At 45.3% G+C, this 27702-nt stretch overlaps 2 protein-coding genes across 3 annotated transcripts in view; both read left to right on the top strand.

The window, feature by feature from the left end:
* The window catches only part of LOC149287114 (derlin-2), an 8569-nt gene extending 1574 nt beyond the window's left edge, over positions 1-6995 (top strand). Inside the window, exons 2-7 of the mRNA XM_089493276.1 lie at positions 713-778; positions 1217-1290; positions 2199-2292; positions 3041-3236; positions 4087-4177; positions 6473-6995. Of these exons, the coding sequence (XP_089349402.1) occupies positions 713-778; positions 1217-1290; positions 2199-2292; positions 3041-3236; positions 4087-4177; positions 6473-6578 (627 nt within the window). The 3' untranslated portion in view covers positions 6579-6995. The remainder of the gene's footprint in view (positions 1-712; positions 779-1216; positions 1291-2198; positions 2293-3040; positions 3237-4086; positions 4178-6472) is intronic.
* A 1751-nt stretch (positions 6996-8746) lies between these two features.
* LOC149287115 (ATP-dependent RNA helicase DHX33-like) lies at positions 8747-27702 on the top strand. Of its 2 annotated transcripts, none has more exons than XM_089493300.1 (12): positions 8747-8935; positions 16268-16428; positions 17372-17599; positions 17968-18138; positions 19368-19553; positions 19832-19943; positions 21006-21165; positions 21725-21813; positions 22951-23078; positions 23493-23696; positions 24325-24411; positions 24820-27698. In XM_089493300.1, the coding sequence occupies exons 1-12, from the start codon at positions 8758-8760 to the stop codon at positions 25126-25128; spliced, it is 2013 nt and encodes a 670-aa protein (XP_089349426.1). In that variant the 5' UTR covers positions 8747-8757; the 3' UTR covers positions 25129-27698. The 2 variants fall into 2 exon arrangements, with proteins under 2 accessions (XP_089349426.1, XP_089349425.1); XM_089493299.1 differs by lacking the exon at positions 8747-8935 and adding an exon at positions 14837-15240 and having other exon boundaries at positions 24820-27702.

Here is a 27702-nt window from a genome sequence, read left to right on the forward strand (position 1 = left end):
TAGATACCCTTCAGGTAGTTTTACTCTTTATGAGAAGACGCTTAAGAAAGCCCTTGAATAATACAGCGCTTCTTTCTCTTTGGTTATTATGCGATGTGGGAAAACCCTCTTTCCGCTTCATGTCCCAAGAACCATGGCCGTATTTGTGGTTTTGCGCCATTGTAATTGCGTTCCTTTCCTGGAAGCTCTCCAGAAACCAGCACCACTGCTCCCCAGACCACCATTTTTAGTTGCATCCCTTGCTTTGGTAGGCCTTCAGCACTGAGTGTTAGGTTAGGCCTGGGATGATACCTCTTGACACCTAAGCATTGGAGCCTGTGTGCTAACATTGTGGCGATTGTGTGCTTCCGCATGAACTCTGATGGTTTATGGAACAGCTTTTTGTTTGATCTATTCAGAGACTGACCTTTGCCTTTGCCCAAAGAGCAGCCAGAGACTGAAACCCCAGGCTTCCCAAATGTGGCTCGCCGTTTAACTCTATAACCCATCACTCTCTCAGCCTCAGGGGAAGGCAATGGCAAACCTCCTCTGAACAAATCCTGCCAAGAAAACCCCATGATAGGTTCATCAGAGACAACCTGAAGGCACACAACAACAACAACAACAACAACAACAGCAGTACATGAACCTAGCAAACAACATCCCTCGATTCAAGCAATAGTGAATAACTGCATTTAATGGTGACCTCTTTTGTTTCTCTCATTTGTTCCAGCAATTAGAACTGATCACGCCGTTCCAGCTGTATTTCAACCCTGAATTGATATTCAAGCATTTTCAAGTAAGTGCCTTCGCCTTTAGCTGCTGCACATTGACAACATGAATGCACTCTGCAGATGTTCAGATAACACTGAGTTTACTCTCATCTCTTCCTCTTGAGAAGAAATGTAGCCTTAAATCCTGCATTTAAAACGATCAGAGGCTTTGCACATTTAATAATATAATCAATAAACAATAGTACATTTTGTTTTTATCCCGCCTCTCCTTTGAGATCAAGGGGACATTACAACAATAAAAAGCCATACAATACATTAAAATAACTCTCATTATCCCCTCCCTTGTTAAAATAGATCAACACAGCAATTCAAATCACTTAAAGCAGTCAGAGATAAGGAACAGGACAGTTAGTTGCCAGCACTGCATCTTTTATCATAATAATAATAACAATAATGCTTTTATTACAGTCTTTTAACGTTCGATTTCTCCGTCTCTCTCGCAGGTATGGAGGCTCATCACGAACTACCTTTTCTTTGGACCGGTTGGGTTTAACTTTTTATTTAATATGATATTTTTGTATCTTTTGTTAATGGTTGTAAGAGTGCAAAACCAAGGATGCAAAATCCCAAGCTACGGTTCCGGGTCTTTTTGTCTTCTGAAGGGAGATGGTGGCTCCAGAGGACCGTCTCATTGATCTATCTATCTATCTATCTATCTATCTATCTATCTATCTAAAATTGAGAACTCATTGCCAAGTACAGCTGAAACATGTCAAGTTCAGGTACATATTTCAGGCATGGGAACTCGGAGTAACCTTCAGAGTTCAGGTAAACCCTTTCAAGATCAGTGGGGTTACTTTTGAGTCACCATAGATACTCGACTATAAGTCGGCCTCATATATAAGTCGAGGGCAGGTTTTGGGGGGCAAAATTATGGATTTTGATATGACCCATGGATAAGACGAGGGTAAAACCTAGGACAGTGATGGCGAACCTATGGCACGTGTGCCAGAGATGGCACTCAGAGCCCTCTCTGTGGGCACATGTGCCATCATCCCAGCATAGAGTTTGCCAGAGTTTGTTACTAGAAAGCCAGAGGGACATGGCACTTTGCAATAAATAAGTGGGTTTGGGGTTGCAGTTTGGGCACTCGGCCTCGAAAAGGTTCACCATCACTGACCTATGAGCATGTAATGAAGGATGTAAAGGACAAAGCAAAGGGAAACAATGCCAAAGGACTTACAAAAACCCAGTAGGCAAAGCTATTTGTGCTCATACTAAAGGCTAGATGAATGAGAGAGTAGAAGGAGGTCAATGCTTCCAGGGCAGATTAAACTCTTTCCTTTCACCATATATATATATAGATTGTATAACATCAAGTCCTATGTTATAAGAAGGCAGAATGTGTAGTTTTATAGGCTTAGAAACCTAAAAACGAAGAGTGTGTTCCCGGAGCCACGTACTTTCCTGACCTCATAACTGCAGATACCGCTACTGCCGGATGCTTGAGGAAGGATCCTTCCGCGGTCGGACGGCAGATTTTGTATTCATGTTCCTTTTTGGTGGACTGCTAATGACTGTATCCTTTTTGCTGGGGCTCTAATGGTGTTGTGAGTTTGGAAGAATGGGAACAGGCCTTGGAGGAAAGGTGCTTTATCTTCTGGGTGTATCGCGGAGAAGGGATACTTTCCTTGCAGGATGGCTGCTGTACTGCCCCGGAAATCTGGAGCTGCAACGAAATTCTAGGTGTCTTTTGAGGGAGACAGGTAACATGTCTAGAAATCTTGAAGTAATTTATGAGGAGAGGGGATTGCCCTATTTTTCTCTTGGGGGGAAAAATGGGAAACATGGGGCAAAACTTGAATTACGAAATGCTTGTCGGTATAGGAAGAGTCAGACCAAAATAGTGTATTTAGGCCTCTTACAGACAGGCCAAAATAAAGCTGCTTCAGGACCCTTTGGAGGTATGCTATTTCTATATAAATCCTAATAGTCCAGAAGCCATGCCAAAGCCATAATCTAGTCCTAAGGACTGGAGCACAGCTTTGGTGCAGCTTCTGGACTCTTAGGACGCATGCATCATTTAAACAGCATACCTCCAAAGTGGTCTGAAGCAGCTTTATTATGGCCGTCTGTATGGGGCCTTAGTTAAGTATATACTTAAGTACCCAAATCAGTGGTTTTGCATATAACTAAACATCATTCTATATAGTTACATTCCAAAGATAGTACAATGTTGTATGCTACCTATTTGACAAAGATAATGAAATGGTCTCAATGTCTTGACATGGGTGCAGCGACTCTTTCTTTAACCAGTTCTCCTCCAGCTTTTTGGCTTGTTTGTCAACTTGGTTTTCTTAGGGCAGGCGTTTACCATAATGCTAGTTTATGTCTGGAGCCGCAGGAACCCTTTCGTCCGGATGAACTTCTTTGGGCTTCTCATCTTCCAGGCCCCGTTTCTCCCATGGGTCCTCATGGGGTTTTCGCTCTTGCTGGGAAACTCCATTATTGTTGACCTCTTAGGTAAGATCATAATAATGGTGGCATTAGGAAGAAATCCTTCTCTTTTGTGAAGTTGATAAAACCCAAGCAGTTGATTCTGGTCATCCACATCTGTTTGACATCCAGCCAGCCTGGATTTCTTAAACGTCTTAAAGAACAAGGCGGTGTACAATATAAACACAAATTCAGAAAGCAACAAGACACATCTAAAACAATGGATTGGAGTGTTGCTGGCGCTGAGAAAGGGGGGCTGTCTATCAGCAACGTTGTGGCTTTGCCAGATGTGTGTTATCTTGCGTTATAGTTAAGTTGAGAAGTCTATTATACTGTTGGAATCCGCTTTGAGTCCTTTGTGGAAAAGTGGAATAATAATAGTAATAATAAAGTCTGGAAAAGGAAGGAGGAAATCAGGGTCTTTGTAATAGATTATCCCTCCCTCCCAAAGACACTGTGTTTGTGTATCTGATCTCACAGTTCCCTGAAATTGAATGGAAACAGTCCCTTGGTTTCTGGTCTACATGCGTAGACACCTGAGAAATACCCGTCCCATAAGTGTTTGCCTTATAATTCAATTTACAAACAAGTTATTGACATACGTAATTGTTTTACCGGCTTATCTTAAATGTCTTCCTCTTATTAACTTGTGTCCTTAAAGGGGGAAAAAGAGAATTTTCTGACATTTTCAGCAGTCAATATAGGTTAGTCTTTCACTATGGCAAATTTGTCCATCATCCTCTCAAAACTTAATGGGAGATGATATTAAGATGGGAGTGCAACTGCAGTGAGACCTTTGTTTTATAAAGGTATTATTACTTATCTGCAAAGAGGGCAGCGAGGAAAAGCGTCTAACCTTTCCGCCTCTGGATTCTAGGCATTGCTGTCGGCCACATATATTTCTTCTTGGAAGACGTCTTCCCAAACCAGCCGGGAGGAGGAAGGCTTCTGCGAACGCCGTCGATTCTGTGAGTGTCTTCTTGTGACACAGGTCTTTGTGGGGTTTTGAAGGAAGAGGGAAAAGAAAAGTGCAAGTCTGAATTCAGAGGTGTTGTGTTCAGGGAAGGAATTGCAAACCAGGGGGGAAAGATGGGGCTGCATTTGCAAGAGTGTCTTTAATGATTTTCGGCCTCTCTGTTTGCCTTTGTTTCTATAACTAGGGTAGCCTTTGTTTTTAACCTGAACTTCTAATGAAGTTGACCATGCATCAGAGCTTGTAGGATTGCTAAATGGAACCTCACATATCACATTAATATTATTATTATTAAGCTTCATTTATGTAGCGCTGTAAGTTTATACAGCGCTGTACATAGTCTTTTTAATTAGACGGTGCCCTGCTCTCAGGCTTATAGTCTAAAAAGGCACGACACAAAAGAAGGGATTGGTGGTGGGGAAGGGGATCAGGTCCGGCATTTCTTCTCTCCCTCTGAGGCCAGGACCAAGGCAGAGTATACCTTAAGAGTAGAGCTGCTTTGAATGCAGAAGGTTTCAGGTTCAGCCCCCAGCCAAAAGTATGAATCAGATTTTCCTGAGGGTTGGCAGAGGAGATGCCTCTAATAATGCAGGCTCAAATAGCTTTCACCTTCTTTGCTGCAGCATCACAATGCTGGCTCACATCCTTATGGAGAAGCTCCACTTCAGCCCCCAGCCTCTCCAGTTGGGCTGGGAATAACATCTCTCTGAGACCCAGGAGAATTGCTGCCTGAGTCAGTGCAGATAAGTTACTAAATAAGGTGGGCCAGTGGTTGGACTCTGGGTGCTATTGCTGTCCAGGTGTAGAATCCTAGAGTTGGAAGAGACCCCAAGGGCCATCCAGTCCAACCCCCTTCTGCCATGCAGGAAATCTAAATCAAAGCATCCCTGACAGATGGCCATTCAGCCTCTGTTTGAAGACCTCTAAGGAAGGAGACTCCACTACACTCTGAGGAAGTGTGTTCCACTGTTGAACAACCCTTACTGTCAGGAAGTTCCTCCTAATGTTGAGGTAGGATTTCTTTTCCTATAGCTTGCATCCATTGCTCCGTGTCTTATTCTCTGGAGCAGCAGAAAACAATCTTGCTCCCTCCTCAATATGACATCCCTTCAAGTATTTAAACAGCCCTATCATATCACCCCTTAACCTTCTCTTCTCCAGGCTAAACATCCCTAAGTTGCTCCTCATAGGGCATGGTTTCCAGACCCTTCACCATTTTAATCTCCCTCCTTTGGACACGCTCCAGTTTCTCAACATCCCTTTTAAATTGTGGTGCCCAAAACTGGACACAATATTCCAGGCGGGGCCTGACCAGATCTACTGTATTGATCTACAACTCCCCACAACCCCATAGGAATGTAGTCTAAGATGTCTGGAGGGCATCAGGTTGGGGAAGGCTGGCCTACACAATCATAATAGTGAGGAAGGGGAGGGTAAGCAGTACTGTTGGTGTGTAGTGGTGTTTTTAAAATTCCCATTTAATTGATAAATTCATGTGGCAAAAATTACAACAACACTTTGCAAAACCACACAGCAAAGATTCTGTTTACAAAGAGCCAAACAGAAACAGTTTTGTCCCGTAACAACAATATGTATTTATTTATTTATACCCTGCTCTTCAACCAAAAGGCTATCAGAGCGGCTTATAAATTGTTAATTAGACATTTAATATTTTAAATTAGACAATAATATTTTCATGAGGGATACTTGGTGAATGACACTGTCTGTTCATAAAGCTGTTCCACTAAACCCAGTATCCATAATTCAGACAAGCGGAATAATGGATCAGAATGGGCCTGGAAAGCGAGGAGCCCCTCCAAACCGTAATTGGTGGCATCTTCTTGCTCCCGAAAACACACAGTTGTCAACCCCAGAAGCAAAAGAGAACAAACGGACATTGAAGCAAGTCAAGGATGTGTGGTTTTGTTTTGTTGTTGTTTTTATTCCAGGGTTCAAAATCAGTTTTGGGGAACTTCTCAGGGCAGGAGCACATTCACATGATAGGTGGGGTTGAATGTATTGAATGTATTAGAAATGGTGGAAGGCAGAAAACTACCGCAGTTTACCTTACAGCGCTTTCTTGTCAGTAACTTAGCCACCCGAAAGCCAACCTTTTAGAACAGAAGGAGGGAACCCATACCGAAATTGGGGTGTGTGACTGGGAAATCTTAAAGGGCCAGAATGGGATCTTAGGAGGGCTGGAGTTGACATCGCCTCCCAAATAGGGCAAGGAATTGTCAGCCAGGTTTGACCTCATGGTGAGCCTTCTTTTTTAAAACTTGCTTAACAGGAAAGCAATATTTGACACCCCAGAAGACGACCCCAATTACAACCCGCTGCCGGAAGAGCGACCTGGAGGCTTTGCCTGGGGCGAAGGGCAGCGCCTGGGAGGCTGAAGGGAGGCTGGCTGGCCCTTACCTGAGAGGAGAGACACCCAGGAGAAGATGGATCCCTTTGCCCTTCTCTGGTGGAGAAAGGGAGTTTTGACACTTTTACTGGCCTGGACATATGAAGCACTTTGCGGGACAAAAAGACAAACACATTACATCCACGTCAAAAGACGTATAACCAACGGTGATGCCAAGTCCTCACAAAGAGGGCTTTGCTGTACGAAAGGCTCAGAGGCGCTAGTTTTGCGTGAGCCGAGAACTGAAACGGCGACTTTCTCGAGACATCTCATGAGACCCTCGGTTCTTGTGTATATACAGAAAATACATATAAATATATATATTTTGAATGCGTTTCTCCCCCCAATTTTATTTGATACAAGAACTGGAGAACTTTAAAACAGACAAATAAACCTTTTGATTTAATTCTTCGTTCTGAGCCGGTTAACTTTTCCCTTTAATTTCCGACGCTGGCAAAAATGCTTCTGAAACAAACCAACTTGAAAGAGCCAGTTTTATCCTTCAAAGACCTGGGTGGATTTTGCCATTTTGCCGCCATACTTAAATGTTTACAAAAGTTACTCTTCCGCTACACTTGCGAGAAAGGGAAAAGCAGGTATTTGCCTGGTTGTTACTACTGTGTCTCTGCTTTAAGACCTAGAATTGGGACCTACAACCGTCTGCATACAATCTCACCGCATTTCAGTTTGAAAGAGCAACTTGCTAATTGCGTTACGGATGAAAAAGATGGGTGCTTTGGCTACATATCGCTCCTGCGCCGCGTCCTCTCTGCAAGTGACACATTTTTGTTACTTGTTCTGCAGCCAAAGCTTGGAAGAGTTCCTTTTTTTGAACCAAAATTTCCAGACTCCCCTAGCAACTGGTTGGTGGATTCTGGGAGCTGTAGTAAAAACAGAAGTATCCTCCGACTACAGCCTAAAGCAGCTACTGAAGCCATGCACAAGAAAGGCTGGACAACGCAGCTGTAGATATGTCTGCTTAGAAACAAGTGGGCCTTATACCCAGGATGTGAGTAGAGATTTGCAGCCAGACAGTGCAATCCTAACGTAAAGATGAGGTGGTAGTAGAGGGTAGTGGTTAGGCAGAAGTAGAATTGTCCTTCTGACGGCTAGTTTCAGATTTGCTGATAAAGCAATCTGTGGTAGACCAGCCTTGACAGGAGAGCTAAGGAGAGGAGAAGGTATGGGATCCAAATCATCTCACCGCCACAACGCTGGCACTAAGACCAGGACTAGGTTAGTCCTAAATAACATGCAGCATCAGTATGTTGAGAGGGGTTATGTTTAGCCGGCCTAGTGCTGGCTCACCTTGGCCAGTTTGGTTATCGTGACTTCGTGCTACAATCCTCAGCAATCCTGTTTTTATATACTATTGGTGTTAGGCTGTTCTGGTTTGGTATATCCCTTCAGTCCCAGGTCCGTCTGGCATTCCTCGTCTTCCTAGCTTTTTAATTCTTAGGACGTCGCTTTCTCACAAAAGATGGAATGGCTTCCTCTGACTCTTAGAAGTATCAGATCTGAAAGAAGCGGAAATCCAGGTTCCTAAGATAAAAAGCTGTACTCGAGAAAGAAATAAATGGTTTCTAGGAAACTCTTGGGTCTCGCCTACATCAGGGATGGCCATAGGGCTCCGTAAGTGTTTTATTGGAGCACTCGCTCCCCTCTGAGAAAAATAAGATTGTTTTGAAGAAGTGGGCATGTGAAAGAAAGATACTTGAGCATAGAAGAGATACAGTGGTTCCAATGCAGACGTAGCAGCAACACTGAGCACTTCCAGGGTTTAGATTGCTTGGGCAAATAACTCTTTGTCTCAGAGGAAGGTAATGGCAATAAATGGTGCCAAGAAAACCCCATGGCAGGAGTCGCCCAATTGTTGTGTTGTTTCTGGCTTAAGGTAACCCTATCATGGGATTTTCGTAGCATGATTTGTTTGGGTAGAGGGATTGCCTTTGCCTACTGTGTTCCTTTTGTTGGACTGGATGGGTCTTATGGTCTCTTCCAACTCTGAGGCTGAAAGAGTGTGACTTGCCCAAGGCCACCCAATGGGTCTCCATAACTGAGCGGAGATTTGAACTCTGGTCTCCAGGGACAGTGTCACGACGCTCAAAGCACTACACCGTGGACATACGTCCTAAATACCTGGGAAGCACACAACCTATAGTGACCCAATGAATGTGAGACCCGCAAAAGCTCCTGCCATCAAATATCCCGCTCAGGTCTTGAAAGGTGAAGGGAGCTGGGATTTTCCTGGTTTGAGCCCATCTAATGTGATCATCCTCTTTTCCTACTGCCTTCCACTTTTTCTTTTCAAGTCAGTCACATATGTCCAAAGCATGGCAGCCTCAGGTAAGACATTTTTGCATCTAATGACATCCGGGCTCAATTTGACACCACTTTTGTCCGCCACGGCTCCGTCCTACAGAATCCTGGGCTTTGTAGTCTTGTGAGTACACTTTGGAAGAGGAGGTTAAAGACCCTGCAAAACTATAAATCCCAGGATTCTGTGCAATGGGGCTACAGCACTTAAAGTGGTGTCGAACTGTATTATTTCTACAGCATAGATGCACCTTGTTGGGAATAGCTGTTAAATTTATGTACAGTACAGTGAAACTTTGGTATCTGCTAAGGTTTTATACACACACACATATACATACTTATATACATATATACATACAGGGGGGGTTAATATTTTCAAGCTGTGGATGGTTGGATCTGTGGATTCAGAGGGTTGACTATGCAGGAGAATTCAAAAACCTATCTGAGACTGGAAAAATCAATACGCAAAGACACCTTGCAGTGCCTTTTGAAACTAATGGAAATAGAAGATTCAAAGATATAGCCATGTTAGTCTGTAGAATCAGTACATAGATCTTGTGACATCTCTGAGACACACTGAAAGAAAAAGAAATTGGCAGCATGAGCTTCCTAGACTTCAGTCTACTTCCTCAGACGCATTTGGAAAGATAGCAAGGGGTAGCCATGTTGGTCAAATAGTGAATTACATTATCATTCCAAATCCACAAGAGAGATACCTTTATTGGACCAACCAAAATGCACAAAATACATGTCGCAGGCTCCACTGGCCAGTTGTTAACTTCACTGTTGTTCCCTTCCCTCCAATCTGCCCCGACTCACGGCAGCCCTTTGGATGAGACACCTCCAAGACCCCTTAACCTCCACTATTCTGCTTTAGTCTTCTAGATTCATGCCCCTGACTTCTCTGAACCCATCCATCTAGCATGCAGCCTCCCTCTCTTTCTGCTTCCCTCCACCTTTCCCAGCATTATGGTCTCTTCCAATGAGCCCTTCCTTCTCATGATGCCTCCGAAGTACAACCTCCTCAACTTCATCATCTTGGCTTCCAGGGAAATTCTGGCTTGATCTGCTCTAGGGCCCATTTGCTTGTCTTTTTGGCCGTCCGTGGGATCCTTGCCCCTCTTCTCCAGCATTACATCTCCAATGAATTAATTATCTTCCTATCTTCTTTCTTAATGTCCAGCTTTCACATCTATACATGATAACAGGGAATATGATAGTTTGCATGATTCTAACTTTGGTTCTCAGTTGTATATCTTTGCGTTTTAGGATCTTTTCCAGTTCTTTCATAGCCGCCTCCCCATTCTTAATCTTCTGATTCCCTGGCTTTAGACCTTGTTCCTATCAATGCCAAGCACTCCTTTACTATTTCTGTTTCCTCATTGGGTTGAATTTGTGTAGATTTTCCATTGTCGTTGTTTTTGTTTTCTCTATGCCTGCCTTTACACTTTCTTCCTTGGTCTTCCTTAGCAGTTGTTCCAGGTCTGGGTAGGTTTTCTGCTGGTGTCTGTGTATCTTAGATGGTTGGAAACCACACAGGAGAACAAACAACTGGAAAGTGTGAGAGTCTTAGGCCTGCGTTTGTGCTGTTTTTTTGTGGGGACGTACTAAAACAAATGACAACATTTGCCCATAGGGAAAGCGCACTTGACCATAGAGAGTCATCAAAGAATATCTGTCCATTGGGAAGCATGGGAGAATACTTGCCCATAGGGATACATGGGGGAACAGTTGGGCATATTGAAACCTTGGACAATGCTAGGGAAGGAGAGAGGGAACTTGTTCATAAGGAAGTATCTGTGCATGGGAAACCTAGGAGAGGGGTTCATGGGTTAATAGGTATGTATCAGCTATGTTTCTCTATGAGCAAGTATTCTGCAATGATTCCCTATGGGCAAATATTCCTCAATGATTCCCTATGGGCAAATATTCCCCTATGACTCCCTATGGGCAAATATTCCCCAATGGTTCCCTATGGGCAAATATTCCCCAATGGTTCCCTATGGGCAAATATTCCCAATGGTTCCCTATGGGCAAATATTCCCCTATGACTCCCTATGGGCAAATATTCCCAATGGTTCCCTATGGGCAAATATTCCCCAATGTTTCCCTATGGGCAAATATTCCCCAATGTTTCCCTATGGGCAAATATTCCCCAATGTTTCCCTATGGGCAAGCATTCCCCAATGTTTCCCTATGGGCAAGCATTCCCCAATGCTTCCCTATGGGCAAGTATTCCCCAATGTTTCCCTATGGGCAAGTATTCCCCAAGGTTTCCCTATGGGCAAGTATTCCCCAATGATCCCCTATGGGCAAATATTCCCCAATGACTCCCTATGGGCAAATATTCCCCAATGTTTCCCTATGGGCAAATATTCCCCAATGCTTCCCTATGGGCAAATATTCCCCAATGGTTCCCTATGGGCAAATATTCCCCAATGGTTCCCTATGGGCAAATATTCCCCAATGGTTCCCTATGGGCAAATATTCCCAATGCTTCCCTATGGGCAAATATTCCCCTATGACTCCCTATGGGCAAATATTCCCCAATGGTTCCCTATGGGCAAATATTCCCCAATGGTTCCCTATTGGCAAATATTCCCAATGCTTCCCTATGGGCAAATATTCCCAATGGTTCCCTATGGGCAAATATTCCCCAATGGTTCCCTATGGGCAAATATTCCCAATGGTTCCCTATGGGCAAATATTCCCCTATGACTCCCTATGGGCAAATATTCCCCATTGTTTTCCTATGGGCAAATATTCCCCAATGGTTCCCTATGGGCAAATATTCCTCAATGGTTCCCTATGGGCAAATATTCCCAATGGTTCCCTATGGGCAAATATTCCCCTATGACTCCCTATGGGCAAATATTCCCCATTGTTTTCCTATGGGCAAATATTCCCCAATGATACTCTATGGGCAAATATTCCCCAATGATACTCTATGGGCAAATATTCCCCAATGACTCCCTATGGGCAAATATTCCCCAATGGTTCCCTATGGGCAAATATTCCCCAATGACTCCCTATGGGCAAATATTCCCCAATGACTCCCTATGGGCAAATATTCCCCAATGGTTCCCTATGGGCAAATATTCCCCAATGACTCCCTATGGGCAAATATTCCCCAATGACTCCCTATGGGCAAATATTCCCCAATGACTCCCTATGGGCAAATATTCCCCAATGACTCCCTATGGGCAAATATTCCCCTATGACTCCCTATGGGCAAATATTCCCCAATGGTTCCCTATGGGCAAATATTCCCCAATGATTCCCTATGGGCAAATATTCCCCAATGACTCCCTATGGGCAAATATTCCCCAATGATTCCCTATGGGCAAATATTCCCCAATGATTCCCTATGGGCAAATATTCCCCATTGTTTTCCTATGGGCAAATATTCCCCAATGATACTCTATGGGCAAATATTCCCCAATGGTTCCCTATGGGCAAATATTCCCCAATGGTTCCCTATGGGCAAATATTCCCAATGGTTCCCTATGGGCAAATATTCCCCTATGACTCCCTATGGGCAAATATTCCCCATTGTTTTCCTATGGGCAAATATTCCCCAATGATACTCTATGGGCAAATATTCCCCAATGACTCCCTATGGGCAAATATTCCCCAATGACTCCCTATGGGCAAATATTCCCCAATGGTTCCCTATGGGCAAATATTCCCCAATGGTTCCCTATGGGCAAATATTCCCCAATGACTCCCTATGGGCAAATATTCCCCAATGACTCCCTATGGGCAAATATTCCCCAATGGTTCCCTATGGGCAAATATTCCCCAATGACTCCCTATGGGCAAATATTCCCCAATGACTCCCTATGGGCAAATATTCCCCAATGACTCCCTATGGGCAAATATTCCCCAATGACTCCCTATGGGCAAATATTCCCCAATGACTCCCTATGGGCAAATATTCCCCAATGGTTCCCTATGGGCAAATATTCCCCAATGGTTCCCTATGGGCAAATATTCCCCAATGACTCCCTATGGGCAAATATTCCCCAATGACTCCCTATGGGCAAATATTCCCCAATGACTCCCTATGGGCAAATATTCCCCAATGACTCCCTATGGGCAAATATTCCCCTATGACTCCCTATGGGCAAATATTCCCCAATGGTTCCCTATGGGCAAATATTCCCCAATGGTTCCCTATGGGCAAATATTCCCCTATGACTCCCTATGGGCAAATATTCCCCAATGATTCCCTATGGGCAAATATTCCCCAATGATTCCCTATGGGCAAATATTCCCCATTGTTTTCCTATGGGCAAATATTCCCCAATGATACTCTATGGGCAAATATTCCCCAATGGTTCCCTATGGGCAAATATTCCCCAATGGTTCCCTATGGGCAAATATTCCCAATGGTTCCCTATGGGCAAATATTCCCCTATGACTCCCTATGGGCAAATATTCCCCATTGTTTTCCTATGGGCAAATATTCCCCAATGATACTCTATGGGCAAATATTCCCCAATGACTCCCTATGGGCAAATATTCCCCAATGACTCCCTATGGGCAAATATTCCCCAATGGTTCCCTATGGGCAAATATTCCCCAATGGTTCCCTATGGGCAAATATTCCCCAATGACTCCCTATGGGCAAATATTCCCCAATGACTCCCTATGGGCAAATATTCCCCAATGGTTCCCTATGGGCAAATATTCCCCAATGACTCCCTATGGGCAAATATTCCCCAATGACTCCCTATGGGCAAATATTCCCCAATGACTCCCTATGGGCAAATATTCCCCAATGACTCCCTATGGGCAAATATTCCCCAATGACTCCCTATGGGCAAATATTCCCCAATGACTCCCTATGGGCAAATATTCCCCAATGGTTCCCTATGGGCAAATATTCCCCAATGATTCCCTATGGGCAAATATTCCCCAATGACTCCCTATGGGCAAATATTCCCCAATGACTCCCTATGGGCAAATATTCCCCAATGGTTCCCTATGGGCAAATATTCCCCAATGGTTCCCTATGGGCAAATATTCCCCAATGGTTCCCTATGGGCAAATATTCCCCAATGATTCCCTATGGGCAAATATTCCCCATTGTTTTCCTATGGGCAAATATTCCCCAATGATACTCTATGGGCAAATATTCCCCAATGGTTCCCTATGGGCAAATATTCCCCAATGGTTCCCTATGGGCAAATATTCCCAATGGTTCCCTATGGGCAAATATTCCCCTATGACTCCCTATGGGCAAATATTCCCCATTGTTTTCCTATGGGCAAATATTCCCCAATGATACTCTATGGGCAAATATTCCCCAATGACTCCCTATGGGCAAATATTCCCCAATGACTCCCTATGGGCAAATATTCCCCAATGGTTCCCTATGGGCAAATATTCCCCAATGGTTCCCTATGGGCAAATATTCCCCAATGACTCCCTATGGGCAAATATTCCCCAATGACTCCCTATGGGCAAATATTCCCCAATGGTTCCCTATGGGCAAATATTCCCCAATGACTCCCTATGGGCAAATATTCCCCTATGACTCCCTATGGGCAAATATTCCCCAATGACTCCCTATGGGCAAATATTCCCCAGTGACTCCCTATGGGCAAATATTCCCCAATGACTCCCTATGGGCAAATATTCCCCAATGGTTCCCTATGGGCAAATATTCCCCAATGGTTCCCTATGGGCAAATATTCCCCTATGACTCCCTATGGGCAAATATTCCCCATTGTTTTCCTATGGGCAAATATTCCCAATGTTTTCCTATGGGCAAATATTCCCAATGTTTTCCTATGGGCAAATATTCCCAATGTTTTCCTATGGGCCAGTGCCCTTTTATTCTCGTCATGCGTCTCTCCGCCGCAGGTGGCGCTGCTCCTTCAGAAGCAAGCCGGGCCGCACTGCGCATGCTCGAGGGAGCGGGAAATACATTTCCCAGAAGGCTGCGCGCCGCGTTCTTGATGCGTTCCAAGCGCGTCTTCCGCGCGAAGCATGCCGGGAGTCGTAGTCCCGGGAACCCACGTTCCCTGAAGCGCGGCGGAGGATGCCTCAGCGGGGCTGCGAGCTGCTTCCTCCAGTCAAGAGGCCCAAGCTGGGCTCCTCAGGGCCAACGCGGAGGGCCATGCCGCTAGCAACGCCCGGAGGGAAGCGCCACACGACGACGCCGACACCGTCGTCCTCGTCCTCCTCCTCGCTCTCGTCCTCTTCGTCGGCCTCCTCTTTCTCCTCCGCCTCAGGGATCGAGAGCCAGCGCCGGAGCCTGCCCATCTTCCAGGCCCGAGGGACGCTCCTTGGGCAGCTAAGGAGCCTCGAATGCGCCGTCCTCATCGGTGAGGCCTTTCCTCACAACTAGGGAAAATTATTGGGGGGGGGCTTGTGGAGGCCACGCCCTCTGAGATGGCAGGGTCACGCCCCTTGTGGGCGGTGATTGTGTGTGGAGTTGGCCACGCCCGCTTCGGCGGGATTGGAGGAGCGCCTCAATGGCAGAAAGGAGGGTTTGTGGAAGCCACGCCCCTTAAGGGCGGGGATTGGATTAGCTCCCTCTTTCATCCTTTGGGAGGCCACGCCCTCTGGGCGGGGATTGGAAGAGCCCCTCTCAATGGCAGAAAGGAGGGTTTGTGGAGGCCACGCCCCTTAAGGGCGGGGATTGGATTAGCTCCCTCTTTCAACCTTTGGGAGGCCACACCCCTCTGGGCGGGGATTGGAGGAGCACCTCTCAATGGCAGAAAGGAGGGTTTGTGGAGGCCACGCCCCTTTAGGTCAGGGATTGGAGGAGCCCTATGACAGAAAGGAGGCTGTGGAGGCCACGCCCCTTTAGGGCGGGGTTTGGAGGAGATCCTCCCTTTCAGCTGCAGCTGAAAGGGAGGATCTCCTCCAAACCCCGCCCTAAAGGGGCGTGGCCTCCACAAACCCCTCCCTTCATGGTATGTCATTCTCTTTTCCGCCACTGATTGGCCTCCCTTGCCTGAGGGGGCGTGGCTTCTGCCTCCTGTTGTTGTTGTTGTTGTTGTGTGCCTTCTTAGTGTATGTATTCACTCTCAGGGAGACCCCTTGCCCTAGGGCTTCCTTGGCCACTCAGCATCCTTTTCATTATATGGCCGTATAATATTACATGTTATTATATTATATTATGAACATGTATAGAATCAGTGTGTAGAGAGATCTCGTTGCACCTTTGAGACTCACTGAGAGGAAGAGGTTGGCAGCAGCAAGGCCTTTCCTAGACCTAAATCCACTTCCTCAGATGCATTAGGGAGTAGACTGAAGTCTGTGGGCGCTCAGTGGGGAGGGGGGAAAGAGCAGAAACATCCTTGTTGCGTTGTCGCATCTTATATGGATGCCGTTGTCGTTCTGCAGGGGAAACGGGGTCCGGGAAGACGACCCAAATCCCGCAGTACCTCTACGAAGGAGGGATCGGGCGCCAAGGCATAGTCGCCGTGACGCAGCCTCGCCGGGTGGCCGCCATATCCCTGGCCACCCGCGTCTCGGACGAGAAGAAAACGGAGCTGGGGAAACTGGTATGTCGGACTTTGACTGAATCAAGCCTATAGAAAACATTGTGGCGACCTGCTATATCCGTGGCTGCATCCACACTGCAGAAATAACCCAGTTTGAGGCCACTTTAACTGCCTGGCTCAGTGCTAGGGAATTATGGGAACTATAGTTTTGCAAGACATTTGGCCTCCTCTCCGACAATAGACTACAATTCCCAGGATCCCCTAGCACCGAGTCGGTGCAGTTAAAGCGCTCTCAAACTGGACTATTTCCACAGATAAGAAGAAATAGGAAAGAGATTCCTAGAAAAAGGCAAGGAAGGGAGGAGGCATGTAAGAGATGAAAGTGAAGAATAGGGATAGATGGAGATTAGTAGAGAGTAGGATGAAGGATGATGTAAGTTGGAGAAGGTATGAGTAAGGGAAGGAGGCAGGCGAAAGTGAAAGGTAATGGTAGGAAAAGAAGGATGAAGAAGCTTGAGAAGGGAAGAGTAGGAGAGGAGAAAAGCATGGGGTCATAAGAAAGAGGGAAGGTTAATATAAAGCAGAAGAAGAAGGTAAAGGGGGAAAGAAATAGGGAGGAGTGGTAGGGACAGAAAGTATACAGAGTGAATGAGGAAGGAAGGAAGGAAGGAAGGAAGGAAGGAAGGAAGGGGATTTCATAGATTTCATAGAGTTTGATATAAGGTTGACTATAAGGTTGAAGGTATGAGAGAATAGAGCTGATAATTTTATGTGAGATCCCTTGAGATACGGATATGTTTTTGTGTTTTTGTTTGAATGTGAGAGTGCTTTAAGGTGATATAAAAACTTTGAATAAAGATATTAAAAAACTAAACATGGAAACATGCAGAACCCGCACCTTGGCCTAATGTCCTTCCTTCCTTCCTTTCTTCCTTCCTTCCTTCCTTCCTTCCTTCCTTCCTTCCTTCCTCCTCTTCCCAATGCTTTTCCCTCCTCCATTCAGGTTGGCTACACCGTGCGCTTTGAGGACTTCACCTCCGAGGAGACGAAAATCAAGTTCCTGACGGATGGGATGCTGCTCCGGGAAGCCATCGGGGACCCCCTGATGCACAAGTACAGCGTTGTCGTTCTGGACGAAGCGCACGAGCGCACGGTCCACACCGACGTTCTCTTTGGGGTGGTGAAGGCGGCCCAAAAGAAGCGGAAGGAGCTGGGGAAGTCGCCGCTAAAAGTGAGCTTCGGAAGGTGGCCAGGCTGGCAGATGGGAGTTTGAATCCGAGGGGGCTGGGTTGGAGGCAGATGGTGAAAAACTGATCTGTGGTTCCGCTTTAGCTGCCATGGCTCTGTCTTATGGAGTGCTGGGACCCGCAATTTAAAGACTTCTCAGCCAGAGAGTTTTAGTGCATCGTCAAACTACAGATCCCAGGGTCCAAAATGGTGCAGCTATGGCAGTTAAAGTGAAATGGTGTTCTTGTAGTTTGTATGGCTTACTGTCAACTACTCAGGCTCATTCTGTCTAATTCATGCCATAGTCAAGAATGCTTGTCTTTGAGCCCAAACCTTGGTAAGAACCATCCTCTTTCCATACTGTTTTCACAGGTGATTGTCATGTCGGCTACCATGGACGTGGACCTGTTTTCCCAGTACTTCAACGGAGCCCCTGTCCTTTACCTCGAGGGCCGGCAGCATCCCATCCAGATCTTCTACGCAAAGCAACCTCAGAGCGATTACCTCCAGGCGGCGCTAGTGACAGTCTTCCAAATTCATCAGGTACCCCAGATTTCGGTATTTTGACATCTATATACATTTATTTAAGTGCTACATTTTATCTGGCCTTCCTCTAAGGAAGGACTTCATGATGGTGTCCAGGGTTCTTCCCATCTTCCGGCCCGCTACCCAGTGTGTTCCCTCAGCAACCTTGCCAAATAGGTTAGACAGAAAAACGGTCACTGGTTCACCATCACTTGAGGTCAGTGGCTCAGAAGAGATCCAGGCTTTCTGTGTTTAAGTCCGACACACTGACCATGGAATTATGCTGGTATAGAGGGCCCAGGGTCCATTTTTGTCTTCCTCTAGACCAGCGGTTCTCAACCTGTGAGTCAAGACCCTTTCATAAGAGTTGCCAAAGACCCACGGTTGGCACCATAGTCTATAATACTCTAGTGCAGCAGTTCTCAACCTGTGGGTTGTGAGCCCTTTGCGGTTCTCAACCTGTGGGTTACAGCATTGGGAAGGTTGAGAACCACTGGTTATACCCTTATCATTTTCCTGAAAATAGAAGTGACCTCTGGCCAATTGCCGGCCTCGGTTTTCAATGCTTGGGACCTTTTTGAGTTTCAGAAGGGTTCCAAACAATGAAAAGGAAGGTCTTCTTGGATGTCTCCGGTAGCACTTCTTGGAGGTCTCCAGAGGCATGATATGGGAACTCCAGGCCACGTGTCCTTAGCATAAGGCTGCAGTACCACAATAGGGCTATTACACTGTACAGCTGCAGTTGCAGCCCTGTGTAGTTTTGGCTGGTGGCTCTCATGTCAGTGGGATACTGAATTTTAGCCCCAAGATAGGTTCGGTACCTTGGACAAATTGTTTAAAACTGGGATTAAAATCTGGGGTGATTTTACTCTAAGCCACTATCCCCCACTGCCCCTCTGTTAAGGGCAAAGGAGACGAAATAGTATTTTCCTCTTCAAATGGCATCCCACGTCTGATGCAGTTTTCAATACTTCTAGTTATGGTTAATACCTTCGTTATTAGTGTCGTGAACACTAGGAAACTGCCAGATCCCTGGTTAGGCTGCCTGTCTGTGTAGTCTAGAATTGTTTCCTCCTCCCAGAAGAGACTCTCTGGGATCCTAGGGGTCTTTCCAAACACCAGCTGCCTGATCCTCTTCGTTGGCCACATTAGGATTTGAACCTGAGAACGTCTTGCGCACAAGGTGTGTGTCCTGCATCTGAGCAACAGCCACTCATCACTCAAATATATGTATGGTTTCTTTAAAGGAGGCTCCCCCTTCTCACGACATTCTGGTGTTTCTGACGGGTCAGGAAGAGATCGAAGCCATGACCAAAACGTGTCGGGACATCTCCAAGCATCTTCCCGATGGCTGCCCTCAAATGGTTGTAATGCCGCTCTATGCATCTCTGCCTTACTCACAACAGCTCCGGGTCTTCCAGGTTGTGCCCAAGGTATGTGACCTTCCATATATATACATATGGCAGGCGGAGCTTTCTTCCTACAGTTCTCCTTCTTCCCCTCTGTATTCTGCTGAGTTGCTACGTATGGTTTGCCATTTGGCAAAGGGATGCCATGTTGAACAGCGCTACCCAAAATGCTGGTCCGTTAACTGTTAACTGTTGCAGAGAGCCTCTTTGGATATGTTTTGTTTAACAATAAGGTCGAGAACAAATGTAAAAGAATAAATAATGGCAATAACATCTCTGTATCTCCTGACATCCTCCGCCAGGGTTATCGTAAAGTGGTTCTCTCCACCAATATTGCTGAGACTTCCATCACCATACCAGGCATAAAATACGTCGTGGACACGGGGATGGTTAAAGCCAAGAGGTATACACCGGGTACGTAAGTCCCATGGTTTGTGCCTTAACGGACTGGCTGACTCTGGCCATTGACTAACAATAGAGTGAGAGGTGAGTAAATCTGCTGCAGACGTTCACTTGTGTTGGTTCATTGAAGCTGAGAGCATGGTATCAAATCTGGGAAGCAGTCGTAGGAGTTCCTGCCTTAAGCATCCTAAGACTTTGGCTAGGGTTGCATCTCTCAATAGGGCTTTGACCAAGTCTTTCCCTCCGTCTGTATCCCCCAGCCTTAAAGTAAGATGATGATGATGATGATGATGATGATGATGACGACAATTTCCCTGGGACCCTGTTGCTAACAAAGAAAACATACTGATAGAAATGTAGCTGTGAAAGTATACAAAGATATAACGTTAAGATAGATCTAGACCACAGCATTAAAAGCATTGCAGACATTGTTGTCATGTGTCTTCAAGTCAATTCTGCCTTAAGGCGACCCTATCCTAGGGTTTTCTTGGCAAGAGTTACTCCAAGGAGGTTTGCCAATGCCTTTCTCTGAGGCTGAGAGAGTGCGACTTGCCCAGTGGGTTTCTGTGGCTAAGCAAGGAATTGAACCCTGGTCTCCCAGAGTCTGGTCCAACACTTAGACCACTACATCGCACTAGCTCCCATTGGCAAGATTTATTTAGAGATTTGCCTTTGCCTTCCTCTGAGGGTGAGAGCGTGTGACTTACCCAAGGTAAGTGTGTTTCCATAGCTGGGTGTGGATCGACAGTGGAACAGACTCCTTCCTCGGAGTGTAGTGGAGTCTCCTTCCTTGGAGGTCTTTAAGCAGAGGCTAGATGGCCATCTGATGGGGATGCGTTGATTTGGATTTCCTGCATGGCAGAATGGGGTTGGACTAGATGGCCCTCCTTGGGGTCTCTTCCAACTCTATGATTCTATGATTCTATGAACCCTGATCTCCCATAGCCCAGCACTCAGACCATTACACCACACTGGCTCCCATGTTTTGTGCCTACAAGTTAGAGACTGATGCTTTCTGCATTTCCTTGCCCTAATGGAAAACGTTGGACAGTGGCCATTTTCTCTCTTTCCTAGAAAGCGGCCTCGAAGTCCTGGCAGTCCAGCGGATCTCCAAGGCCCAGGCTTGGCAACGGGCCGGCCGGGCTGGCAGAGAGGACAGCGGGCTTTGCTACCGCCTCTTTACGGAAGATGAATTTGAGAAGTTCGATAAAATGACGGTGCCAGAGATCCAAAGGTGAGTCTGCGGTTCCCCTTGAGAAGCTGTCTAGAGCTCTTACCGTACGATAAAAAGGTTTGACAAGAGAGGTGAACAACTGCTCCAGGGACCAAAAACCTTATTTATTTATTTATTTATTTATTTATTTATTTATTTATGGTATTTATACCCCGCCCTTCGGTCCTAAAGGCTCCCAGAGCGGCTTACAATTATTGTCTTAAAATAATAATATTATTTGCAAAATACCAGCATATTCTAGTTGAAAGTGCCTATGCCAATAACTAAGCCTTAGGAGAAGAATTTCAAACGTCTAGAGAGTGTGTGTCGGGGTGATGATGGTATGCAAATATTGGGACGCCACCAAATAATGGTATTGTGGGGAAAGAGTATGATTATGGGGGCAGCCCACTGGACCAGAGTGAAACCCCACGAGGGACAGATTTGGTCCTCGGGCCGGAGGCTCCTCACCTGTGTCATAGGTAGTGCGATCTTCGTTTTGTACAGTTCATAGAAATTGTACGCACTTGGGGTACAGCAAGATGCAGACGGCTGCCTTTTGGTCTCTCCCTTTCCGCAGGTGTAACTTGGCCAGTGTGATGCTCCACCTTTTGGCGCTGAGGATCCCCAACGTCCTCACTTTTGACTTTATGTCAAAACCGTCTCCAGGTAAGCAAGCTGCAGGTGTGTAGATCCAGGTAATAAACATGTTGGCCAGCAGGAAAGTAGGCTATGAAATGACATATGGTCTGAATGCATAAAGTGGGATGAGCTGGCCTTTGGATTACTCCTTTGAATCCCATTTTATAGAACAATTCACCTTTTCAGACCATTGATAAACTGATGAGGTAGTTTTTAAAGCAATGAACTAACAGATTTCTAACAGACAGGTATTAAAAAGGCTGTTCCTAAATCTGAAGCTCAAATAATGTGCATAAAATTGCCTCTTTTTATAAGCGTCTGCTAGAATTAGAAATGGAGGAGGAAGTGATCAAAGAACCGATGGTAAAGTGGGCACAAGATATCAAACAAAACATTATCTTACATGAATGGGAAACATCTTGGAACAAAAGATTAAAACATACTTTAAGTTATGAGTTAAAAGAGAATTGGTTTAAGATGATGTTCAGGTGGCACTTGACCCAGAATAAGTTGGCTAAGATGTATAAAGATGGCAATGTCAACAGGAAATTGGGACATATTATCAGGCATGGTGGAATTGTAGCTCTGCTAAGAAATATTGGAAGGCAATTCATGGAAATGCTTCACTATAATTTACAGATGGACCCTAAGCTTTAGTTATTAAGTATTTGTGATAAGGAAGAACTGGGGGGAAAGACATGGAAAGTTATTATTTTATATTACTACAAGCGCTAGGATAGTGTACGCTAGTAAATGGAAACTATCAGACTGCCTAATGGTAGAAGATTGGTTGAGTAAGTTAATGGATTTAGTGCAATTGGATAAACTTACATGCCTCTTGAGAGGTCAAGACTGGGAAAAGTATAGTCAAACTATGTAATGTAATATGTATGCTTATGTTTTTTTTCTCTTTCCTTTTTCTTTGTATGATAGTTTTGTTGTTATGTGTTTTTAATGCAATTAAAATTTATATAGATAGACAGATGCCACGGATTTTGACATCCATCGGGGATGCTGGAACCAAACCCCAGCAGATACCAAGGGCCCACTGTAATGTTCAAAAGCCTGCCTTTCTGAGCAAGGGATGGGGAAAACGTGGTCCTGTATCCCTAGGAAAAGTCAGCAGAGTGTGCTTTACGTTGCGGCCTCCTTTTGTGTTTGCAGAGGCACTCCAGGCCGCCGCCGAGCAGTTGGCGCTCCTGGGCGCGGTGGAAAGAAAAGACGATCAACTGCTCCTCACTCCGCTGGGAAGGAAGATGGCCGCCTTTCCCCTGGAGCCCAAATTCTCCAAAGTAAGATACTGACTAGTGGGTTTGCTTCCCTTCATAAAGCCCACAAACAGCCAGCTGTATGAGAAATCCAGCATAGTCGATAGCTTTTGACGGGGACCAACCACTAAATCTGGGCAACTGAAAATTGGTCTATCTACATTTTGACGTTGTATGGTACCTCCATGGCATAGCTTTCCCTATACTTGTCCCAGAGCTTGGGAAAATTTCCTTCATGGACTATAGTGCCCAGAACTCCCCCCTGGCCATCCTGGTGGGAGGGATTCTGGGAGTTGTAGTCCAAAAAATTCACTTTTCTACACCCTGATCTGACCTATAGCACTGCAGGAAACACATCCTTTTGGTGTGCTGCCTAGCTTGTTAAACTTCGGCTAAAACACCACCCTCCCTCTCTTTCTCCCTCCGTCTTTTTGGCAGACCATCCTGACGGCCCCCAAGTTCCACTGCAGCGAAGAGATCCTGACCATCGTCTCCCTCCTCTCGGTGGACAGCGTCCTCTACAATCCCCCCTCGCGGCGGGATGAAGTCCAAGCCATCCGGAAGAAATTCATCTCCAGCGAAGGGGATCACATCACTTTGCTCAACATCTACCGGGCCTTCAAAAACATCAGCGGCAATCGGGTGCGTCTCATTGGGCAGGTGGCTGGAGGCCATGAGCCAAATGCCTCTTTTCTTTGCCCCATTTAACACACATGCTGCTCTCTAATCCTTTCCCCCATCTGCACACACACTACTGACCTATTCCTTGGTTTCCGCTATTCAGACTGTAAGCGTGCCGTTGCTTGTGTAGCCAAAAAGAGAGCTTGGCGAAGTTCCTTTTTGGACTACATCTTCCAGAATCCCACAGTGTGAGGACCGCGCATGCTCAGTGGATGCTGGGATCATTGCATGAGCAGAATGGAAAGCCAAGCGAGACGTGAAATAGGGTAGATGGTGTATTGTCCCTGGCTCAGGGACTCAAGTCCTGTTAAATACAATGGCTTAGTAAAACAGTGTCCCTTACATATAAAATGTCAAAATTACGGTCTGCTTTTTTGGAACTACTTTTGTAAGAAGTACTTTCAAGCTGTGGATGGTTGCATCCATGGATGCAGAGTCTGTGGATACAGAGCACCCACTGTATAGGCGTTCTTAATAAACGCCTGCAAATGGCAAACGTAGTGCACGCTATAAAGTAAAAGGACCGAATTCTTGACCTTAACTAGATACCTTCTTTTTCTTATCTTCCCCATTTCCCTTTTTGCCTCAGGAATGGTGCAAAGAAAACTTTGTGAACAGCAGAAACATGATGCTGGTCTCAGACATCAGAGCTCAGCTGAGGGACATTTGCATCAAGGTAACGCAGGAGGGCTTCAAAATTATATAAATCTGTTGTTTGACAGGTTGTGGTTTTGTTATTTGTTATGTTCTGCATCATACTGTGTTGTATGTTTCTATTGTATTATTTTGTCTTGTTTTGCTTTTGTTTAGATGTTGTCTTTTGTTATTAGATTTATAACTCTTCACATAAACTCTTTGGGAGCGATACAGCATCACTCCCAGATGTCAAAATGGCAGCCGTGATGATGTGGTTGTAGCCTTCAGGAGCTGCCACCATTTGGCAAGTGCAACCTCTTGGGCTCCGGAGCATGTCCATTCCTTTTATAGTGCCATGAGTGGGGTCCAGTCCTACACTGGATATCAATGCGCCTCAAAGTGCGTATTAATTCAGTATCTATTTTGCTGTTTCCTCTTCCCCTTCCAGCTCTCAATCCCCTTGGAGTCCTCCCGATCTGACACGGGGAATGTCCGCCGCTGCCTGGCCTACAGCCTCTTCATGAACACGGCCGAGCTGCAGCCGGACGGCACCTACGCCACCACCGACAGCCACCAGCCGGTGGCCATCCACCCGTCCTCCGTCCTCTTCCACTGCAAGCCGGCCTGCGTCACGTACAATGAGCTGCTCCATACCAGCAAATGCTACATGCGCGACCTCTGTGTGGTGGACGCGGACTGGCTCTACGACGCTGCGCCTGAATATTTCCGCCGGAAGCTCAGGGCCGCCAAGAACTGAAACGGCCTCGCTAGAATTTGGGTCACCAAATATACAAAGACACAGCTGTACCAGTCGTTCAACGAGAGCGGTTCTTCCACACAGAATCACACCTTTCCATAGACATGTAAACCAAGGCACATGGTCTCTTCCAGGAGAGAGATGAGGAACACTCTGCCATCCATCACTTTGACCGTGATCATGAAAGCGGATGGGAAGTGAAGCTGCCTGAATGACCTCCATCCATCTCTCCGTGTTAAATGTCTGCTTGTTCGACATAAGAGTCTGCAAATTCGAAGATGGCCGTGTACCACTTAGTTGGAACAATTTGGGTTCGATCCAGGAAAGACTTGGTAAATCGGTGTCTTCGAACACGGCCCGGTTGTGGGCTTTGTCTGCACTGCATTTTAAATTTCTCTCCCATGTGAATTGTGCCAGAAGCGGGAGCATTTTGAAACCCCATTCTTTTTAGGATGGATGGTGCTAATCTCCCTGTCCTTCATTTTTCCTTCATTCCAAATCTTTTAACTCTGAAGTCACTGAAAATGCATCGTTGCACTTTTGGTAGGGAGAAATTGCCAAATGCTTTAACGTTCTGGGAAAATACAGATCTTGGGGAGGGGGGAAATCCTTTCTTGGACTATCATCCCCCAATAATCCCTCTTGCCATATTGGCTGGGGAATTCTGGGATCAGTAGTTTCAGTAGTTCCAAGTTTTGAGTTGAAAAGCAGCAGGAAAAATGCTGTTTGAACCTCGGTTTTGTATTGAGGGCAGATGTTAAAATGGCATGGCTTGCCAGGAGCCTAACTTGTCCAGGTAGAATTGCCTGTAATGCTAAATCAGTGATTCCCAAATTTTGGTCCTCCAGATGTTTTGGACTTCAGCTCCCAGGAGCCCCAACCAGCTTGGCCAATAGTCTGGAATTCTGGGAGGTAAAGTCCAAAACATCTGGAGGACCAAAGTTTGGGAATCGCGGTGCTAAATGAATGGAATGAAGCCTGCTGTGGAGCACATTAAGCCACTATATTGCCTGTCAGATCGGTTTGGTGCTTTACATGTTCTGGGCCCTCTATGCATTACACATTTATAGCACTGCGATTCCAGTTTAAATATCATAAGAGCATCCTAGGGTTTACAGTTTAGAAAGGGATATTTAGAATTCAGAGAGCTAGCATGGTGGTTTGAGTGTTGGACTACAACTCCGAAGATTTTACATACTGATTTTATATAATGATTTTACTGACTAACATGGCTATATCTTTGAATTCTGGAGTTCATGGGTTTGGTTTGCAAACTCTCACTGGGTGACTTTGGGTGAGTCACACACTCTCAGCCCCAGAAAACCCCATGAGAAGTCACCATAAATCAGAAACGATTTGAAGGCACACAACAACAATCCAGAATTCACATATGGAGAGCTTTAGCGTGTCAAACTATAAACTCCAGCATTTCATAGGATGGATCCATTGGAGTTAAAGCGAGATAATACAAAATAATATAGATCATAATGGTATAAGCGTGAAAGGAGTCCCTAACATTTAGAGCAGGAGTGGGCACAAAATGCAGCCTCCATGTGGCTCTCAAACCCTTTTTGTGGCCCCCAGTGAAAGCATTGGCATGATTTTTAAAGCATTGGCTAAAATTCAGCAGCAAGCTGCGAAATGTAACATGGTCATGTGAAAAGGAGCAAAATGCGCTGTGGCCGACATCGCAGTCAATTTGGTTCCTTTTAATTCAACATCATCAGTCAATATAATGTTCGTTGTTATGTTAATTAAAGTATATTTAAATACATTTAAGGGTTATTTATATTTAATCATAATAAATACGGTTGGAGGGAATTGTGTTAATGAGGTAAATAGTAATGCATGTAGTAATATTTAATGAGAAAGTAATATTTAATTATGTGAAGTCGAAGGCTTTCATGGCCGGCATCCATAGTTTTTTGTGGGTTTTTCAGGCTATGCGGCCGTTTAGGTTAAGAGGTGATATGATAGCTCTGTTTAAGTATTTGAAGGGATGCCATGTTGAGGATGGAGCAAGCTTGTTTTCTGCTGCTCCAGAGATAAGAACATGGAGCAAATAGATGGAAGCTACAGGGAACGAGATTCCACCTCAACATTAGGAAGAATTTCCTGACAATGATATTAAATATTTTTCTAATAATAATTTTTATTAGTTGAAATCTACAGTTACACACAGTCACAGCAGAGTTACATACATTCATGAGTGGAAAAGATATGGGGTGAACAATGTCAGGGTCACTTTGATTCCTTGTCTATAGATATATCTTCTGGGTCTTCTATGCTCTTCAGCCGAGTTGTTAAATCTTCTTAGGCATACGAATAGATAATTTACCTTCTATGTTTAAGTTTCCCAATTAACACAGTCATCTTTCCCACATATCTTCAAACCAATCCCCCCCATGCCTTACCTATACTAAATCTTTCAATGTCCCTTTTCTTCTTCTTTCTAAACATACAATCCTACAATCATAATAACCTATTCTCTAATATACATTCGACTTGGATTGAAATAGCCCAGTATTTCCTTCTATTCAGATTATTCAGTTCTATTTTCTATTCTGATTTCCT

The sequence above is a fragment of the Sceloporus occidentalis genome, unplaced genomic scaffold, assembly GCF_023333645.1.
Source record: "Sceloporus occidentalis isolate IW3139 unplaced genomic scaffold, rSceOcc1.0.p SCAF_64, whole genome shotgun sequence".
Taxonomy (NCBI): domain Eukaryota; kingdom Metazoa; phylum Chordata; class Lepidosauria; order Squamata; family Phrynosomatidae; genus Sceloporus; species Sceloporus occidentalis.